Raw genomic sequence first — 22,758 nt, 5'->3', positions numbered from 1 at the left:
TCTCAACATGTTTATGAGGTCACACTGACCTGTGACTCCTCTCAAAAAAGTAGTGTAGTTGAGGCCCCGTGTCTATGAGCTGCCCCGAGTTTTGATACTTTTACTTAAGTAAGGTTCTGAATGCAAGACTTTATACGTTGTAATTATAAATTGGTACTTTTGAGCAGTAGACAGAGAAAAACTGCACATTTTTTTTCCTGTTGTTCTGTTATGTGTTGAGATTTTGTATTGTTACAAACAGCTCACAGGCTCAGTTTGTTATCAGATCATTCACTGTTTTAGCTTTGTTCAGAATGAATGCACTGTTTTTTCAGTGCATCCCAAGAGACAATATCACAGTGCTCTGAGTTTGACCAAATCCCAGCCGCAAGCTGTTTGCCAGCGTCGCACTGATCCACTAATCCATATTTTGTTCACTCAGTCATAGAGGCACTGAAAAAGAAAGGTTTGTATGAATTGTTTTTGTCTGTAAATAATGCCTTTCACTTTTTTCTTCACTTTCACACTTGTGGGATATTACTGTAGTGTGTGTTGGGCACCAGGTCTTCTCCTGTCATGCTTTTTGGCCAACAAAGACAGGTTATGGCTTCATTAATCTTTGTCATGTTCTTGTTATGTAGAAGAAGCTGCGCCTGAAGTAGAAGGTAATTTTCTTCTTTTTCCATTTTTCTGTGTGCCAGTAGGCTATAACTGCAGCTGCTGTTTTATAGAATAATCAAAGCATTGTTTGTGCATTACATACAAATTATATAAAAGCTCTTATTCTCTTCAAATAGAGCCTCCATCTGCACATCTTAGTAAATATTAAATAGTCTTTTCAGTCTCTTCTCACTCACTACAGCATGTCACTATTCATTTACTTTTATCAATATTAGCTTTTTCATGTTGAGTATTCACTAATCACTGCAATGTTTGGCTGCTGAGGAGCCGCCTGCTGAGTTAGTATTTGATGAAATCATTCCAAAATGAGATATCTACTTTGTTTAAAGTGTGACATCTACTCAGACAAAATTACCGTTTGCCTGCAAGAAAAAGTCACTGCTGATTATTGTTGAAACTTTGGCTATTATTACTTTGGCTTTATCTATTTACAGACACAAAATTGATTTTTCAGATTTCAATTTTAAACATCAGTAATATGATTTATTTAATTTGAATGTTTTGTAAACCTCTTCATCATCACTGCATATACAGTATGTATTTACTTGCTTTAAGACTGCAAAAAGAGATTGTTTGTCTAAAATGGAATTGTTGCATATAATCAAATTTTCATTATTTCACACCACCTCAGAACCTCCCACCGCTGAAGGTAATGACTTTTTCTACTGTTAAATTCTATTGTGAAACAATAATCAATATCCTTCTTGTAATTGCTCGAATATCAGCTGTTCCAGTTCAAACTAATGTGGTGTTCTTATTTATGAAAAAAAAAGTAGCATTTTGTTTTGATGTCTGACATCTTTTCTTTTGACTTCAGCATGTTTTGGCTGAATCATTACCTTAGGTAACATGAATATATTGTAGCTGAATGATACCATGAATATTTACTGATGAGCCATTCTCCATTTCTTCCATTGATCATGATCGCTGATCAACTGTCTGCTCACATTGCCTTCGCAAAGAGCCTGCAGAGGAAGGTAACATATGGTGTATCTGTTCAAACTTTTATGCATGGTGTGACTAAATAACACTATATCACTCTGGTATGTGCATCCCACCTTGTTTTGCAGTCATTTAGTTGGGGCAAGAAGAACTTAGTGCTGAGATATTTGTGGGGAATAATTATAGTAAGTTTCAATCTTTACAAATCCCTGTTACAGAAGAATTCATATATGGTACTATTTTTCTTTTTCCTTGTGCCTTATTTATTCTGTTAAAACACTTATAAAAGAACTGCCCCTGCTATCTGAAGGTAACCTAAGCTTTCATGGCTTGAAACCCCTTAGAATACTCACACCGTAACCCAGTATGACAAAGCATACAGAAACCGTTTAGACTTTCCCTTTCTCCCTCTGACAGGAAGGGACGTCTGTCATATCAAAATATATAAAGCAGATATCTGCTCTGAGTGAAAAAGTATTTGTGAATAATACAGTAAATCCATTTGTATTCTGCCTGCTGATGCACTAACAGTCTTTTTTAATGTCTTCTGCCGTAGAGTCTCCAGCTGCAGATGAAGGTACTGTTGCCTGCTGAGGAGGCCTTATGGTTAAAGTCTGTGATCATTACTGTAGTTTACCAGGAATGTCTGGTGTCTTCAACTGTCTGTTTGATGACTGCTGCAAACCACAAAGTGCTGTACAACACATGCTCACAAACACTGCCAAAATAAAGGCTATGTGGTATTTCAAAAACAGCTTTTGAGACACCATGAAGAAATCTTTTTTTTTTTTTTTTTTTTTTTAAAGACAGAGTGCACTGAATTTCAGCATGTTGTTGCACATTATGTTACACATGCTGTTCATTATGTGACCATTGTGCTGGACATTCTATATAAAATGGCTACAGACAGTGCATGATAGTTGTAACAGACAGGATCAAATCTTTTGTACAGAATCCAGCAAGTAATTATTCACAGACACGGTAAATTTTGTTAGTGTGTGTTGAGTGGGTTTGCTTCCTATTGTTCCAGTTTTGAGATTCAGTCATTGCTAATCTCAGCCTGCAGGAGAGAGTCAGGCTAAGTGAGCATTGTCATTTTATTTCTCAATGATCAAGCTATTTGACATGTTAGATAAAAATGTTTATATCCAAATATATTGGTTTCTTAATATTTGGTCTTAAAAACTTAATTGATATTTAAAATAAACTTGTACGGAAGATGAAAAAGTATACTGTATTAGGTGGTATCTCAACTGTGATAATCCCTTCTTTTTACTATAATAGATGACTCAAAACCCAAACCAAAGTAAGTCTTTCATCATTTGAATTTGAATCATTCCCCATCATCCAACTGGTGACTAGTTAAAGTTCTTGTTATTCTAACCCAGTAATGTTATATTTCAGGGCATTTGCTCCGCCTATAACTGTGCCAAAGATACCAGAGGGAGATAAAGTCGACTTTGACGTGAGTGATTGATGTCATTTTATTTAAAATTATTTTTTGGGGTAGTTTTCTTGCCTTTGTTTAGATAGGGACAGTGAGAGAGTGACAGGACAGTTTGAGAGAGAGAGAGAGAGAGAGAGAGAGAGGGGATGACATGCAGCTGAGGGCTGAGTCAGACTCGAACCCATGGCCGCTGCAGTAAGGACTGAGCCTAAGTGGTACGCGCTCCAGTAGTTGAGCCACTGGGGCATCAAGATTGATGCCATTTTAAAAGAATAGTTTGACATTTAGGGATCTTCTTGCTGAGTGTTAGATGAGATGATCAATTTTTTTTCACATGTAAATGCATCAGCAGACCACTAACTTAGCTTTTCCACAAAGACTGGAAACAGGACGTTTTTACACTTTAGTTTTTGTACAGGTTTAAAAGAAAATAAGATAGATTAGAGAGGATTTATTTATGTATTAACCTTTTTAGAGAGCCAGGCTCGTGCACAGACATGAATGATATTGATTTCCTCATCGAACACACAGAAAGGTGTATGAGCAGTGTTTCTTTATGCAACACAGATACAAATACACTATCATGAATTTATAATTAATAAATACAGAATGAGTAGTTCTGTATTTCTATTAAATATTTCATGTAAATGTATGGTGAAAGTTTTTTTTGAGTGTATGTATCTACAAGGTGGTGTCTGCCTGCTTTTCTTATGTACTTCTAGATTTCTAAGAACTAAGTGTTTAATAGTTTAGTGTCATGACTTTTAGGTAACTGAATAACTTTGAGTTGGTTTGGGCTTCTGTAATCCTAAACCCAGGTCTTGATTTTGAGGTTTTGGAATGGATATCATGAGTATAGCACTACAAATGTGTGTATATGACTGCAGGACATCCAAAAGAAGCGTCAGGAGAAGGATCTGACAGAGCTGCAGTCTCTGATCGAGGCCCACTTCATTCAGAGGAAGAAGGACGAGGAGGAGCTCATCGCTCTCGTTAACAGGATTGTAAGTCTTTCAGAGAAGCATGCTAGATCCCTTGAGTGATGCACCACCCAACAATTACATTGTGTGTGTTTGTGTGTGGACATGGATGTGCAGGAGAAGCGTCGTGCTGAGAGGGCTGAACAGCAGAGGATCCGTGCCGAGCAGGAGAAGGAGAGGCAGGTTCGCGTTGCTGTGAGTAATCAGTCATCTCATCTTTTTCAGGACATGACCCTGTATACAACAAATAAATGACTGGCACCCTGTAGTTTCAGAGTTCCCAAATGCAATTAGGGAGTGGGACATGTGTGTCTCCTGGTGGGAAATCTTCTCTGGCTGCAGAAGTGACAGATACAATCTACTAATCAACAGTGGAGTAATATTCTGTCCATTATGTTTTTGGCAGTATTTCCTCTCTTTAATGTGATATACTGCAAAGCACCAGAGAAAGGCCAATCTTGAAAATATGAGTGTGCTATGCCAAGTTTATTTATGTCACAATACAAAATGTCCTTTGCAGCTTTAATATCGGCTCAGACGACCTAGATTTAGATCAAATTTAAGTCTTTGCCTCGTAGTTTTGATTTCTGTTACAAATTATTCACTACATTAGGACTGCTGTGTAAAAATAATGTATCCCCAAGATGGAGTTTTCTCTTTCTTACTTTAAAGCTCCACTAGTCAATCCTTTTGATAATATCAATGGATAAAACAACTGTTTAATATGAAAGGAAGACAACTATTACCAAATTCTGCAGTACCTCTTATAGCTATACAGAGCGTTTTAGTGTCTTTCAGCTCGTTTTGGTTTTACAGCCTGCAGCTTTAATGTTTTGGTTCACTCTCAAGGCTCCCAGAGCATTGTCTTCAGCTGCCGCAGGCAGCTATACACTGCCTTCCCCAGGAATAATGGGCACACAATTAAAAGTTAGCATCTAGCTAGTGAACACAGTATAGCATTTAGCAGCTTAAAAGCCAGAAACACGGTTTCAAATGAATCGTAAATAAAGTTGCTTCATATGAACTGAATAAATGGTAACTTTGCAGATCAACCTAAAAAGTAATAATATGTTGATGATGTGGTTACACCTTGTATCCACTGCCCCCAAGTGGACAAAGAAATAAGTAAATGTAGGTAAATCTTGAAATCAAAATTAAACTAATTGTCATGGCAGATTTTCTTGCAGCTATGGTAAAGGTTACTTTAGTATTTCGAAGGTGAGCAGGTGTTTCTTTTCCCCCATGACTATGTTGTACAATCTGTACTGCAGGAAGAGAAGGAGAGGAAGGAGCTGGAGGAGGCACGTAAGAAGCTGGATGAAGACGCCAAGAAGAAAAAAGCTCTGACAAACATGACTCAGCAGTATGGTGGCGTCCAACAGAGGGTCAGTCATCCCACAGAAGCACACATGCATTTGAGTTTCAAAATTTGCTGCTTAGTTTGTAATGTAAATGTGGCTTCTTTCTTTCTTGTTCTTTCATCTTTTTAATTCTCCCATCCAGCAAGATGGCAAGAAGGGAGCTAAGAAGCAGACGGAGAGAGAGAAGAAGAAGAAGATCCTGGCAGAGAGGAGGAAGCCTCTCAACATTGACCATCTCAATGAGGACAAATTGAAGTAAGGACACAGAGTTTTTGCTAAGCAGTTATTTTTCACAGTTCTGTAGACAGACTGATAACCACATTTCCAGACTGATGCAGGATATTTTTTGTCTATAAACTGCCATCAACTTCCCATTCCCAATGTCAGTGTTTTACAGTTTTAACAGGGCCTTTGAGTTTTCTGATTTTTAACTCCTCCTGGTTTTTGCTCAAAAGGGAGAAGGCCAATGAGCTGTGGCAGTGGCTGCTGACACTGGAGGCTGAGAAGTTTGACCTTGGCGAGAAATTGAAGAGACAGAAATATGATGTAAGTACTTTGCCTCGGGACGTTCATGTGGCGATTGCTCCGTGAAATCGCATAAGTGAAAACCCTTTCTCTCCAAACTTACCTGCCTCTAAAACAATGGTGTTAGTTAAAAAGTTAATTTAGTCTGGTTAGGAAATATTTTTAAAAGAATAGTTTGACATTTGGGGAAATACTCTCATGTCTGTATGGTAAATCTGAAGTTACATTTAGGAGCAGCCAATTAGCTTATCTTAGCAAAGACTGGAAACAGGGAAACGGTTATCTTGGCTCCGTCCAATGAAAAATAATATGCTAACTAGTGAGCCTTATAGGTACTAGGCAGATTTTATTACCTTTGAACAGAGCCAGGCTAATTGTTTCCCATCTTTATGCTAAGCTGCGCTAACTGGCTGCTGGGTCCAGCTGCAGCATTAAATCTCCCCTGCTAACTCCCAGTAAATGAGGGAGTATATTTCCCAAAACTCCTTAATATTTGTTAATGATTTTTGCTTGCAAAATAAGGAAATAATAGGATGTAGATCTTAGTGGGTTTTTTTTTGTTTTTTTTTTAAGAAAAAAAGAAATCAATAAATCTCTATGGCATGCCTAAGAAATCAGCGCATCTATAATATATTAACAATTTAAACTGATTTATGTTCCTACATCAATTTAGTTAATTGGATAAAATGATAAAGCCAAACTGCAAACTGATGGTGCACAGTCTACAGCCCTGAAAAAGCCACATATTTTGAAAGCTTAAACTACTACACTTCTAATGCAAGGCTGTCCTCAGGGCACCTATCTAAAATAAATGTGACCTGACTTCCAGATCAATGTGCTCCAGACCCGAATCAATGAGCAGCAGAAGTTGTGAGTAACTCTTAATGAGGAGAGTGAGCCTCATGTTTGTTGTGTAGTTTTGCTGTCCGTGTGCTGAAGGGTCACAAACCGAGACTCGGGCTGCAGGAAGCAGCTGAGCGACACAAACAGAAGGTGAAGCTGGTGTTGTGTCTTGATGAGGAAGCTTGCACAAGCTGGACTGTGGTTGTATTTAATCCAGGAAGAGAAGTCCCAAAAGTCAGATATTCTATGACTACAGCTAGTCAGTGTTTACCGTTAAAGTATGCACAATTTAAAGAACCAGAAACATAAGACAGTAGTTTGATATTTTAGGAAATTATTTCTTGTCGACAGTTATATGAAAAGATCTATACTACTTGCATATCTCTCTGTTGAATGTAAGGTTTTGGCCAGCAGCTGTTTAGCTTAGATTACTGTGGAGATGGAAAATGGGAAAATGGCCAAAGGTAAGAAAATCCAGAATGAACATAAAAGATGTAGAGTGTGTATTTCCAAGCTTCCTGCAGCTGTCATACAGTGTTGGCAGAAGGAGAAAACCTCACATTCTGCAGGGGAGCTTTCTTACAAGGGTGTAGGTTTGCTTATGGACGTATATTTGAGTGAACTCGTTCGCACTATGTTTGGAGTGAAGTCACATTTGATCATTCCAATGTGCTTTCCAAGAGGATATGTCTCCAACACAACCGATTTTAGGCATGCTAGCATTTGATTGACTGAAAGGGCAAGGGCTATCTGAGGCTCACGTCATGTGAGAATATCTATTTAACCATTTTATCTAGCATTAACTAGCAAGCTACCCTGGCTTCTGTCTTCAGTAGGCTAGCAGTCAGGTTGATTGCATGAGTAAACATGAAATGGTGGATCTGTCAAAGTATGGGGGTAGTTTCTGTGGAAAAATCCCATGAAAATATCAACATGAATACGATGACTTTTTTATGCCTTACTATACTGTGCCTTTTTTTATACCTTAATATACTATGACAACTTTATGCCTTACTATACTATGACTTTTTTATACCTTACTATACTATATCGTTTTTATGACTTTTCACGCCTTAGTATACTATGTTGTTTTTTGGCCTTTTTATGCCTAACTACATAATTTTTCTGCCTTGCTTACTATGACATTTTAATGCCTTATTATGCTATGACATTTTTATGACTTTTTACGCCTCACTATACTGTGGCGTTTTTATGCCTTACTTTATACTATGTTGTACTCATAACTTTTTATGCCTTAGTACACTATGATGTTTTTATGACTTTTTATGTCTTGCTATACTGTGTGGTTGTTATGCCTTACTATTCTATGAGGTTTCTTTGACTTTTTACGCCTTAATATATGATGTAGTTTTTATGACTTTTTTATGCCTTGCTATACTATGACATGTTTATGCCTTACTATACCAAGTCATTTATATGACTTCTTATGCCTCACTATACGATGACGTTTTAATGACTTAATATACTATGTCGTTTTAGACTTTTTACGTCTTACTATATTATGACTTTTTATGCCTTACTATACTATGTTGTTTATTATGCCTCATTGAAAAGATGATTTGTTATGTCAGAAAGATGAAAAGTATTCATACCGACAAGTCAACACCACAATGTGGCTGGTTTTATTTGTGAACAAAGGAAAGATTTGGTACAAGGCACACTAAGATCTTTCTCCAAATACCAAGTTCGACTGATTGTATGGTCTTTTGCTCTCTGATGTGATCACATCCATGGCGCCTCTTAGGTTTTACTTGTCCTTCTTCAGAGGTCCTGAGATCATTCTCCATCTGTGGGATTTTAACAATATAAGCAAATACAAACATTCATCAATCTAAACAGGATCTCCAGATGTGTCCTGAATATGTCTGTGTCCTTCACACACACATATATATAAATGTCTCACTTTTATTCTTAAGTCAAACTTATTTAAATGTATAACAATTAATATCTTGCACTATTCTATAACTGTGATGTTTTCATGTCTTTTTATGCCTTGCTATACTATGACATTCTTATGCCTAACAATAATATGTCTTTGTGGCTTTTTATACCTTACTATATGATGATGTTTTAATGCCTAACTGCATAAAAACTCATGAAAATGACATAAAAAAAAACATGATAGTATATTAATGCATTAAAAGTCATAAAAACGTCATAGTACTGTGAGGCATCAAACGACATAGCATATTAAGGCATAAAAATGCCAAAAAAGTCTTAGTATACAATGGCATAAAAATGCCAAAAAACGTCATAGTATGGTGAGGCATCAAATGACATATCATATTAAGGCATAAAAATGCCAAAAAACGTCATATGGCATAAAAGGTCAAAAAAACATGATGGTATATTAATGGATTAAAAGTCATAAAAACGTCATAGTATGGTGAGGCATCAAACGACATATCATATTAAGGCATAAAAATGCCAAAAAAGTCTTAGTTTACAATGGCATAAAAATGCCAAAAAACTTCATAGTATAGTACGGAAAAAAAATTGAAAAAAACATGATAGTATATTAATGGATTAAAAGTCATAAAAACGTCATAGTACGGTGAGGCATCAAATGAGATAGCATTGTAAGGCATAAAAATGCCAAAAAAGTCCTAGTTTACAATGGCATAAAAATGCCAAAAAACGTCATAGTATAATATGGAAAAAAAATTGAAAAAAACATGATAGTATACTAATGCATTAAAAGTCATAAAAACGTCATAGTATGGTGAGGTATCAAACGACATAGCATATTAAGGCATAAAAATGCCAAAAAATACTTAGTATAGTATGGCAAAAAAAGTAAAAAAAAACATGATAGTATATTCATGCATAAAAGGTCATAAAAACGTCGTAAGATGGTGAGGCATCAAACGACATAGCATATTAAGGCATAAAAATGCCAAAAAAGTCTTAGTATACAATGGCAAAAAAAGTCAAAAAACGTCATAGTATAGTATGGCAAAAAAATTCATAAAAACATGATAGTATATTAAGGCATAAAACGTCGTAAAAACGTCATAGTATGGTGAGGCATCAAACGACATATCATATTAAGGCATAAAAATGCCTAAAAAGTCTTAACATACAATGGCATAAAAATGCCAAAAAACGTCATAGTATAGTATGGCAAAAAAATTTAAAAAAACATGATAGTATATTAATGCATTAAAAATCATAAAAACGTCATAGTATGGTGAGGCATCAAACGAGATAGCATATTAAGGCATAAAAATGCCCAGAAAGACTTAGTATAGTATGGCATAAAAGGTCAAAAAAACATGATGGTATATTAAGGCATAAAACGTCATAAAAACGTCATAGTATGGTGAGGCATCAACCGACATAGCATATTAAGGCATAAAAATGCAAAAATAGTCTTAGTATACAGTGGCATAAAAATGCCAAAAAACGTCATAGTATAGCATGGCAAAAAAATTCATAAAAACATGATAGTATATTAATGCATTAAAAGTCATAAAAATGTCATAGTATGGTGAGGCATCAAATGACATATCATATTAAGGCATAAAAATGCCAAAAAAGTCTTAGTTTACAATGGCATAAAAATGCCAAAAAACGTCATAAAAACGTCATAGTATAGTATGGCAAAAAAATAAAAAAAAACATGATAGTATATTAATGCATTAAAAATCATAAAAACGTCATAGTATGGTGAGGCATCAAACGAGATAGCATATTAAGGCATAAAAATGCCCAGAAAGACTTAGTATAGTATGGCATAAAAGGTCAAAAAAACATGATGGTATATTAAGGCATAAAACGTCATAAAAACGTCATAGTATGGTGAGGCATCAACCGACATAGCATATTAAGGCATAAAAATGCAGAAATAGTCTTAGTATACAGTGGCATAAAAATGCCAAAAAACGTCATAGTATAGCATGGCAAAAAAATTCATAAAAACATGATAGTATATTAATGCATTAAAAGTCATAAAAACGTCATAGTATGGTGAGGCATCAAATGACATATCATATTAAGGCATAAAAATGCCAAAAAAGTTTTAGTATACAATGGCATAAAAATGCCAAAAAACGTCATAGTATATAGTATGGCAAAAAAATTGAAAAAAACATGAAAGTATATTAATGCATTAAAAGTCATAAAAACGTCATAGTATGATGAGGCATCAAACGACATAGCATAGTAAGGCATAAAAATGCCAAAAAAGTCGTAGTTTACAATGGCATAAAAATGCCAAAAAACGTCATAGTATAGTATGGCAAAAAAATTGAAAAAAACATGATAGTATATTAATGCATTAAAAGTCATAAAAACGTCATAGTCTGATGAGGCATCAAACGACAAAGCATATTAAGGTATGAAAATGCCAAAAAAGTCCTAGTTTACAATGGCATATAAATGCGAAAAAACGTCATAGTATAGTATGGCAAAAAAATTGAAAAAAACATGAAAGTATATTAATGCATTAAAAGTCATAAAAACGTCATAGTATGATGAGGCATCAAACGACATAGCATAGTAAGGCATAAAAATGCCAAAAAAGTCTTAGTATAGTATGGCATAAAAGGTCAAAAAAACATGATGGTATATTAATGCATAAAACGTCATTAAAAACGTCATAGTATGGTGAGGCATCAACCGGCATAGCATAGTAAGGCATGGAAATGCCAAAATAGTCTTAGTATAGTATGGCATAAAAATGCCAAAAAACGTCATAGTATAGCATGGCAAAAAAATTGAAAAAAACATGATAGTATATTAATGGATTAAAAGACATAAAAACGTCATAGTATGGTGAGACATCAAACGACATAGCATATTAAGGCATAAAAATGCCAAAAAAGTTTTAGTATACAATGGCATAAAAATGCCAAAAAACGTCATAGTATAGTATGGCAAAAAAATTGAAAAAAACATGATAGTATATTAATGGATTAAAAGTCATAAAAACGTCATAGTATGGTGAGGTATCAAACGACATAGCATATTAAGGCATAAAAATGCCAAAAAAGTTTTAGTATACAATGGCATAAAAATGCCAAAAAACGTCATAGTATAGTATGGCAAAAAAATTCATAAAAACATGATAGTATATTAATGCATTAAAAGTCATAAAAACGTCATAGTATGGTGAGGCATCAAATGACATATCATATTAAGGCATAAAAATGCCAAAAAAGTCTTAGTTTACAATGGCATAAAAATGCCAAAAAACGTCATAGTATAGTATGGCAAAAAAATAAAAAAAAACATGATCGTATATTAATGCATTAAAAATCATAAAAACGTCATAGTATGGTGAGGCATCAAACGAGATAGCATATTAAGGCATAAAAATGCCCAGAAAGACTTAGTATAGTATGGCATAAAAGGTCAAAAAAACATGATGGTATATTAAGGCATAAAACGTCATAAAAACGTCATAGTATGGTGAGGCATCAACCGACATAGCATATTAAGGCATAAAAATGCAGAAATAGTCTTAGTATACAGTGGCATAAAAATGCCAAAAAACGTCATAGTATAGCATGGCAAAAAAATTCATAAAAACATGATAGTATATTAATGCATTAAAAGTCATAAAAACGTCATAGTATGGTGAGGCATCAAATGACATATCATATTAAGGCATAAAAATGCCAAAAAAGTTTTAGTATACAATGGCATAAAAATGCCAAAAAACGTCATAGTATATAGTATGGCAAAAAAATTGAAAAAAACATGAAAGTATATTAATGCATTAAAAGTCATAAAAACGTCATAGTATGATGAGGCATCAAACGACATAGCATAGTAAGGCATAAAAATGCCAAAAAAGTCGTAGTTTACAATGGCATAAAAATGCCAAAAAACGTCATAGTATAGTATGGCAAAAAAATTGAAAAAAACATGATAGTATATTAATGCATTAAAAGTCATAAAAACGTCATAGTCTGATGAGGCATCAACCGACATAGCATATTAAGGCATAAAAATGCAGAAATAGTCTTAGTATACAGTGGCATATAAATGCGAAAAAACGTCATAGTATAGTATGGCAAAAAAATTGAAAAAAACATGAAAGTATATTAATGCATTAAAAGTCATAAAAACGTCATAGTATGATGAGGCATCAAACGACATAGCATAGTAAGGCATAAAAATGCCAAAAAAGTCTTAGTATAGTATGGCATAAAAGGTCAAAAAAACATGATGGTATATTAATGCATAAAACGTCATTAAAAACGTCATAGTATGGTGAGGCATCAACCGGCATAGCATAGTAAGGCATGGAAATGCCAAAATAGTCTTAGTATAGTATGGCATAAAAATGCCAAAAAACGTCATAGTATAGCATGGCAAAAAAATTGAAAAAAACATGATAGTATATTAATGGATTAAAAGTCATAAAAACGTCATAGTATGGTGAGGTATCAAACGACATAGCATATTAAGGCATAAAAATGCCAAAAAAGTTTTAGTATACAATGGCATAAAAATGCCAAAAAACGTCATAGTATAGTATGGCAAAAAAATTCATAAAAACATGATAGTATATTAATGCATTAAAAGTCATAAAAACGTCATAGTATGGTGAGGCATCAAATGACATATCATATTAAGGCATAAAAATGCCAAAAAAGTCTTAGTTTACAATGGCATAAAAATGCCAAAAAACGTCATAGTATAGTATGGCAAAAAAATTGAAAAAAACATGATAGTATATTAATGCATTAAAAATCATAAAAACATCATAGTATGGTGAGGCATCAAACGAGATAGCATATTAAGGTATAAAAATGCGAAAAAAAGTCTTAGTATACAATGGCAAAAAAAGTCAAAAAAACATGATAGTATATTAATGCATAAAAGGTCATAAAAACGTCATAAAAACGTCGTAAGATGGTGAGGCATCAAACGACATAGCATATTAAGTCATAAAAATGCCAAAAAAGTCCTAGTTTACAATGGCATAAAAATGCCAAAAAACGTCATAGTATAGTATGGCAAAAAAATTGAAAAAAACATGATAGTATATTAATGCATTAAAAGTCATAAAAACGTCATAGTATGGTGAGACATCAAATGACATAGCATATTAAGGCATAAAAATGCCAAAAAAGTTTTAGTATACAATGGCATAAAAATGCCAAAAAACGTCATAGTATAGTATGGAAAAAAAATTGAAAAAAACATGATAGTATATTAATGGATTAAAAGTCATAAAAACGTCATAGTATGGTGAGGTATCAAACGACATAGCATATTAAGGCATAAAAATGCCAAAAAAGTTTTAGTATACAATGGCATAAAAATGCCAAAAAACGTCATAGTATAGTATGGCAAAAAAATTCATAAAAACATGATAGTATATTAATGCATTAAAAGTCATAAAAACGTCATAGTATGGTGAGGCATCAAATGACATATCATATTAAGGCATAAAAATGCCAAAAAAGTCTTAGTTTACAATGGCATAAAAATGCCAAAAAACGTCATAGTATAGTATGGCAAAAAAAGTAAAAAAAACATGATAGTATATTCATGCATAAAAGGTCATAAAAACGTCATAGTATGATGAGGCATCAAACGACATAGCATAGTAAGGCATAAAAATGCCTAAAAAGTTTTAGTATACAATGGCAAAAAAAGTCAAAAGACGTCATAGTATAGTATGGCAAAGAAATTCATAAAAACATGATAGTATATTAAGGCATAAAACGTCATAAAAACGTCATAGTATGGTGAGGCATCAAATGACATATCATATTAAGGCATAAAAATGCCAAAAAAGTCTTAGTTTACAATGGCATAAAAATGCCAAAAAACGTCATAGTATAGTATGGCAAAAAAAGTAAAAAAAACATGATAGTATATTAATGGATTAAAAGTCATAAAAACGTCATAGTATGGTGAGGTATCAAACGACATAGCATATTAAGGCATAAAAATGCCAAAAAAGTTTTAGTATACAATGGCATAAAAATGCCAAAAAACGTCATAGTATAGTATGGCAAAAAAATTGAAAAAAACATGATAGTATATTAATGCATTAAAAATCATAAAAACATCATAGTATGGTGAGGCATCAAACGAGATAGCATATTAAGGTATAAAAATGCGAAAAAAAGTCTTAGTATACAATGGCAAAAAAAGTCAAAAAAACATGATAGTATATTAATGCATAAAAGGTCATAAAAACGTCGTAAGATGGTGAGGCATCAAACGACATAGCATATTAAGTCATAAAAATGCCAAAAAAGTCCTAGTTTACAATGGCATAAAAATGCCAAAAAACGTCATAGTATAGTATGGCAAAAAAATTGAAAAAAACATGATAGTATATTAATGCATTAAAAGTCATAAAAACGTCATAGTATGGTGAGACATCAAATGACATAGCATATTAAGGCATAAAAATGCCAAAAAAGTTTTAGTATACAATGGCATAAAAATGCCAAAAAACGTCATAGTATAGTATGGCAAAAAAATTCATAAAAACATGATAGTATATTAATGCATTAAAAGTCATAAAAACGTCATAGTATGGTGAGGCATCAAATGACATATCATATTAAGGCATAAAAATGCCAAAAAAGTCTTAGTTTACAATGGCATAAAAATGCCAAAAAACGTCATAGTATAGTATGGCAAAAAAAGTAAAAAAAACATGATAGTATATTCATGCATAAAAGGTCATAAAAACGTCATAGTATGATGAGGCATCAAACGACATAGCATAGTAAGGCATAAAAATGCCTAAAAAGTCTTAGTATACAATGGCAAAAAAAGTCAAAAGACGTCATAGTATAGTATGGCAAAGAAATTCATAAAAACATGATAGTATATTAAGGCATAAAACGTCATAAAAACGTCATAGTATGGTGAGGCATCAAACGACATAGCATATTAAGGCATAAAAATGCCAAAAAAGTTTTAGTATACAATGGCATAAAAAATGCCAAAAAACGTCATAGTATAGTATGGCAAAAAAATTCATAAAAACATGATAGTATATTAATGCATTAAAAGTCATAAAAACGTCATAGTATGGTGAGGCATCATATGACATATCATATTGAGGCATAAAAATGCCAAAAAAGTCTTAGTTTACAATGGCATAAAAATTCCAAAAAACATCATAGTATAGTATGGCAAAAAAAGTAAAAAAAACATGATAGTATATTCATGCATAAAAGGTCATAAAAACGTCGTAAGATGGTGAGGCATCAAACGAGATAGCATAGTAAGGCATAAAAATGCCCAAAAAGACTTAGTATAGTATGGCATAAAAGGTCAAAAAAACATGATGGTATATTAAGGCATAAAACGTCATAAAAACGTCATAGTATCTTGAGGCATCAAACGACATAGCATATTGAGGCATAAAAATGCCAAAAAAGTCTTAACATACAATGGCATAAAAATGCCAAAAAGACTTAGTATAGTATGGCATAAAAGGTCAAAAAAACATGATGGTATATTAAGGCATAAAACGTCATAAAAACGTCATAGTATGATGAGGCATCAAACGACATAGCATAGTAAGGCATAAAAATGCCTAAAAAGTCTTAGTATACAATGGCAAAAAAAGTCAAAAGACGTCATAGTATAGTATGGCAAAGAAATTCATAAAAACATGATAGTATATTAAGGCATAAAACGTCATAAAAACGTCATAGTATGGTGAGGCATCAAACGACATAGCATATTGAGGCATAAAAATGCCAAAAAACATCATAGTATAATATGGCAAAAAAATAAAAAAAAACATGATAGTATATTAATGCATTAAAAATCATAAAAACGTCATAGTATGGTGTGGCATCAAACGAAATAGCATAGTAAGGCATAAAAATGCCAAAAATGTCTTAGTATAGTATGGCAAAAAAATTCATAAAAACATGATAGTATATTCATGCATAAAAGGTCATAAAAACGTCATAGTATGGTGAGGCATCAAACGACATAGCATATTAAGGCATAAAAATGCCAAAAAAGTCTTAACATACAATGGCATAAAAATGCCAAAAAACTTCATAGTATAGTATGGCAAAAAAATAAAAAAAAACATGATAGTATATTAATGCATTAAAAATCATAAAAACGTCATAGTATGGTGAGGCATCAAACGAGATAGCATATTAAGGCATAAAAATGCCCAGAAAGACTTAGTATAGTATGGCAAAAAAAGTCTTAGTATAGTATGGCATAAAAGGTCAAAAAAACATGATGGTATATTAAGGCATAAAACGTCATAAAAACGTCATAGTATGGTGAGGCATCAACCGACATAGCATATTAAGGCATAAAAATGCAAAAATAGTCTTAGTATACAGTGGCATAAAAATGCCAAAAAACATCATAGTATAGCATGGCAAAAAAATTCATAAAAACATGATAGTATATTAATGCATTAAAAGTCATAAAAACGTCATAGTATGGTGAGGCATCAAATGACATATCATATTAAGGTATGAAAATGCCAAAAAAGTCCTAGTTTACAATGGCATATAAATGCGAAAAAACGTCATAGTATAGTATGGCAAAAAAATTGAAAAAAACATGAAAGTATATTAATGCATTAAAAGTCATAAAAACGTCATAGTATGATGAGGCATCAAACGACATAGCATAGTAAGGCATAAAAATGCCAAAAAAGTCTTAGTATAGTATGGCATAAAAGGTCAAAAAAACATGATGGTATATTAATGCATAAAACGTCATTAAAAACGTCATAGTATGGTGAGGCATCAACCGGCATAGCATAGTAAGGCATGGAAATGCCAAAATAGTCTTAGTATAGTATGGCATAAAAATGCCAAAAAACGTCATAGTATAGCATGGCAAAAAAATTCATAAAAACATGATAGTATATTAAGGCATAAAACGTCATAAAAACTTCATAGTATGGTGAGGCATCAACCGACATAGCATATTAAGGCATAAAAATGCAAAAAAAAGTCTTAGTATACAATGGCATAAAAATGCCAAAAAACGTCATAGTATAGTATGGCAAAAAAAGTAAAAAAAACATGATAGTATATTAATGCATAAAAGGTCATAAAAACGTCGTAAGATGGTGAGGCATCAAACGACATAGCATAGTAAGGCATAAAAATGCCAAAAAAGTCTTAGTTTACAATGGCATACAAATGCCAAAAAACGTCATAGTATAGTATGGCAAAATAAGTCAAAAAAACATGATAGTATATTAATGCATAAAAGGTCATAAAAACGTCGTAAGATGGTGAGGCATCAAACACATAGCATATCAAATATTTTTTGGGGCTTTTTATGCCTTTATTGGACAGTGAAGTGGAGAGAGACAGGAAACGGGGAGGCAGAGAGAGGGGGAATGACATGCAGCGAAGGGCCGTCCGATGCGGGATTCGAACCGGGGCCGACTGCAGCGAGGACTGTAGTAAACATGATAGAATATTAATGCAATAAAAGTCATAAAAACGTCATAGTATGGTGAGGCATCAAACGACATAGCATAGTAAGGTATGAAAATGCCAAAAAAGTCCTAGTTTACAATGGCATATAAATGCGAAAAAACGTCATAGTATAGTATGGCAAAAAAATTGAAAAAAACATGAAAGTATATTAATGCATTAAAAGTCATAAAAACGTCATAGTATGATGAGGCATCAAACGACATAGCATAGTAAGGCATAAAAATGCCAAAAAAGTCTTAGTATAGTATGGCATAAAAGGTCAAAAAAACATGATGGTATATTAATGCATAAAACGTCATTAAAAACGTCATAGTATGGTGAGGCATCAACCGGCATAGCATAGTAAGGCATGGAAATGCCAAAATAGTCTTAGTATAGTATGGCATAAAAATGCCAAAAAACGTCATAGTATAGCATGGCAAAAAAATTCATAAAAACATGATAGTATATTAAGGCATAAAACGTCATAAAAACTTCATAGTATGGTGAGGCATCAACCGACATAGCATATTAAGGCATAAAAATGCAAAAAAAAGTCTTAGTATACAATGGCATAAAAATGCCAAAAAACGTCATAGTATAGTATGGCAAAAAAAGTAAAAAAAACATGATAGTATATTAATGCATAAAAGGTCATAAAAACGTCGTAAGATGGTGAGGCATCAAACGACATAGCATAGTAAGGCATAAAAATGCCAAAAAAGTCTTAGTTTACAATGGCATACAAATGCCAAAAAACGTCATAGTATAGTATGGCAAAATAAGTCAAAAAAACATGATAGTATATTAATGCATAAAAGGTCATAAAAACGTCGTAAGATGGTGAGGCATCAAACACATAGCATATCAAATATTTTTTGGGGCTTTTTATGCCTTTATTGGACAGTGAAGTGGAGAGAGACAGGAAACGGGGAGGCAGAGAGAGGGGGAATGACATGCAGCGAAGGGCCGTCCGATGCGGGATTCGAACCGGGGCCGACTGCAGCGAGGACTGTAGTAAACATGATAGAATATTAATGCAATAAAAGTCATAAAAACGTCATAGTATGGTGAGGCATCAAACGACATAGCATAGTAAGGCATAAAAATGCCAAAAAAGTCTTAGTATAGTATGGCATAAAAGGTAAAAAATACATGATGGTATATTAAGGCATAAAACGTCATAAAAACGTCATAGTATGGTGACTCATCAAACGACATAGCATACTAAGGCATAAAAATGCCAAACAAGTCTTAGTATAGTATGGCATAAAAAGTCATAAAAACATGATAGAATATTAATGCAATAAGGGGTCATAAAAACATCATAATATAATTAGGCATAAAAACATCATAGTATAGTAACACGTAAAAACATCATAGTATAGTAAGGCATAAAAACGGCATAAAAATGTCATCGTATAGGAAGGTATATAAACGACATAGTATAGTAAGGCATAAAAACATCAGTTTATTAAGGCATAAAAATGTCTTAGTATAGTAAGGCATAAAAACATCATAGTTTATTAAGGCATAAAAATGTCTTAGTATAGTAAGGCATAAAAACTCATAACGACATAGTATAGTAAGGCATAAAAATGTCATCGTATAGTAAGGCATAAAAGCGTCATAGTATAGTAAGGCATAAAAACTCATAGAAATGACATTGTACAGTAAGCCATATAAACGACAGTATAGTAAGGCATAAAAACTCATAAAAAATTACATAAAATAGTAAGGCATAAAAACTCATAATTACAACTTAGTATAGTAAGGCATAAAACAACATAGTGTAGTAAGGCATTTAAACGACAGTATAGTAAGGCATAAAAACTCAAACACGACAGAGTATAGTAAGGCATAAAATGTCATAGAAACGACAGTATAATAAGGCATAAAAACTCAAACACGACAGAGTATAGTAAGGCATTAAGGCAAAAAATGTCGAAGTATATAGTAAGGCATAAAAATGTCATAGTATAGTGTATACACTGTTTAAAATCTGAATCCATGTCTCTAGAACATTATTTCAGCTGTTGTACTTTTTTTCCAACTTTTGACATCTATAATTTGATCTCAATGACATTTCTCTGACAGTGTCTCATCCCTCAGTTGTAGCTGTAAGGGACATTTTGACTGCTCATGATGCAAGCACAACCAGAACGTCATAAAAAATATTGTAGTTCTGAGCGTCTGTGGCCAACCCTTTGGGATTTAGTTGACTGATAGCTCAGTCAGGAAGACTAGAGGTGAGTCCCCATCTGCAGTTGAAATTCTCTGCAAGTCAGGTGAATATGTCTTGCTCTGCCCCTCTTTAGGACCACAAGGTCCGCTCTTTGGCTCAGCTAGTGTCCGGCTGTCTCTGCTGTTGTTTGTGTCCTTAGTCCGTCCTCCATGTTTGTCACCCACAGATCAATCTGCTCCAGGCTCGCGTTCAGGACCACCAAAGGTAAGTAGCAGCCACCTTTGAACCACACCTCAGATTTCCTGAAAAATCTGAGGTGTAGTTCAAATTGGTGCTCAGTCTTTTTCCTAAAAGCCACTGATGTAGTATTGAGCTGGTTCTCATTTAAAGAGCCTCGGGATATATTTAGTCAGATCATTTTTCTGGCAAAATCTATTCTTTAAAGCTGATTTTGATATTTTATGCATAGCTATCGCTATCCTAGAACACGTTTAAACTCTTTCTTTCACTGCTTTACAGGTAAATGAGATTGTAATTTTCAGATCTTCAGTCCAGTGTTACATTATCTCTTATACCCAAGGCCTTTTAAAGTCACATCATCCTACTTAATATAAAGTGGGAACATGTGATGCAGTTCTTTCTGAGTGAGTTGTGAGCATACTGTAGATTAACATAGTGAATATAGTGTAGTAAACATATTTCTAACTCTTAGGCTGTAAACAAGTAAAAAAAACATTCAGATTTTTACCTGTTTGAGACAGCCATGGAAAAGGTCACCCAAGTAGTAGAAATTCTGTTCTCTTTTTTTAAAGTTCTTGTGTAATGCAGCCTTTTTTTGGGCATGAATGCAGCATTTTTTTTTTTTAAACTATTCTCCACTGGATTATACACTCCTTAGTATTCCTTATTCTCTTAACTAATGTAGCAACTCTTTTCCATTCATCTATTACTCAGCATCCCTCTTTATGTCTTATTCTAAGCTGGCTGAAAACATTGTGGTACTGATCCGCAGTTACATTTGAGCTTTGAAATTGATAAACTAGAGAAGCTCTTGTGGTTTGAACGAACATCCAAAAACCAGACAGACTGGATTCCCACATCAGCCATTTGTCCTGCAAGATGACAAAGCCTCAGACGCTCAATACTTCATGTATCAGTATCAGTTCCAAATTTTGAAATGTAAATCGATCTGCATGGCCATTCTTGGGAAAACGGACTCTTGAAAAGTTTAGTACATAAAAGTTTAGGGCAGAAAGGAAACAAGACATCTGTGTTGAATTTTCTGGTAAGTGTTTACACCCTGCTTTTCAAGTCGATTATCTGGTAGATTAAACTGTGGTTGTATCAGATCTTATTGGCAAAGGTGCAAAAAAAGACAACAAAGACAGCGTATCAAAGGTAAGGTTGTTGAGAGTACAATCTTCATTTACCATCTGTGTTTTGTGTGAAATTGTGTGCTTTGCCCTCTAATTGCATGATGCTTTGGTGTTTGCCTTCTCCTCAATTATCCCTCCACTCCAGTTCACTCTCTACTATGCCAATGTCATTTTCTTAATGAACACTAGAGTACTTATGGCACTACATGTATTGATGAAATGTTACACTTGAAGAAAAATCTGTCTATATTCAGACGAGAATGTGTACTGGCAGGTTAATTCATTCACACAGAGGTCTGGGTAATGCTTCTTTGGTAGTGACTAAAGTTAATCTGAAGCCACAAATGTCAAAAACTGAAGTAGCAAAAACCATTTATTTATTCTTTGATCCATTAGTTCCGAATTTAAATCAGAATTTCTCTTTTGTTAAATGAAAAAAGGATTTAGCCAGAAAACCATGCCTGTACTCCTAAATAGAGCGAGAGTAGAAAAAACTTAGGTCTTAATTGTAAGTAGACTTCAAATTTAAATAAATAAGACAATATGAAATAACAATGAAGTTGTTTAATACTCCAAAAATGTTTTTTAATAGGATTATTTACAATGGGCGTCTGTACCGTATTGCCAGTAGTATCTTAAAATGTGATACCCAGCTTTTAACATACACTGTGATTGTCAGGGGCACACCTGAAACTGTAACAACGAACTTAATTTGCATTTATGCATACACACTTAATTGTTAAATGATTTTTGTCTGTGACTCCACAGCGCCAAAGGAAGAGGCAAGGGCAAGGGCAGGCTGAGATAGAGGAGGACCTCAGCAGGAGTTCTCTGAGGAGACGTCGGAAAATGAGCAGCACTATTGAATCAGATGACATTAATGTTCACTTGATGTACACAAACAATAAAGAAACTTGTGCTTTTGAGTCACGTCGTGCCTGTTTGTGTGGTTTACGTTCAAATGATCTCACCTCAGAAACATCTTTCCACCAATCCCAACTGTCCCCACATATGAA

General features: G+C 33.7%; 1 protein-coding gene across 4 annotated transcripts; it reads left to right on the top strand.

The window, feature by feature from the left end:
• Positions 1-691: 691 nt before the first annotated feature.
• tnnt2e (troponin T2e, cardiac) lies at positions 692-22,668 on the top strand. 4 transcript variants are annotated; one of them, XM_056367367.1, is made up of 13 exons: positions 692-1,309; positions 1,623-1,637; positions 2,159-2,179; positions 2,887-2,908; positions 3,007-3,067; positions 3,937-4,053; positions 4,147-4,224; positions 5,301-5,414; positions 5,533-5,645; positions 5,846-5,936; positions 6,745-6,785; positions 20,593-20,630; positions 22,511-22,668. In XM_056367367.1, the coding sequence occupies exons 1-13, from the start codon at positions 1,243-1,245 to the stop codon at positions 22,543-22,545; spliced, it is 813 nt and encodes a 270-aa protein (XP_056223342.1). In that variant the 5' UTR covers positions 692-1,242; the 3' UTR covers positions 22,546-22,668. The 4 variants fall into 4 exon arrangements, 3 of the variants coding, with proteins under 3 accessions (XP_056223342.1, XP_056223343.1, XP_056223344.1); XR_008826442.1 differs by lacking the exon at positions 6,745-6,785 and adding an exon at positions 20,279-20,430 and having other exon boundaries at positions 693-1,309; positions 22,511-22,561; XM_056367368.1 differs by lacking the exon at positions 20,593-20,630 and having other exon boundaries at positions 694-1,309.
• The last annotated feature ends 90 nt before the right edge of the window (positions 22,669-22,758 follow it).

The sequence above is a fragment of the Seriola aureovittata genome, chromosome 22, assembly GCF_021018895.1.
Source record: "Seriola aureovittata isolate HTS-2021-v1 ecotype China chromosome 22, ASM2101889v1, whole genome shotgun sequence".
Lineage (NCBI taxonomy): Eukaryota > Metazoa > Chordata > Actinopteri > Carangiformes > Carangidae > Seriola > Seriola aureovittata.
Note: the sequence above shows the minus strand (reverse complement) of the source record. Positions and strands in the feature narration are given on the sequence as shown.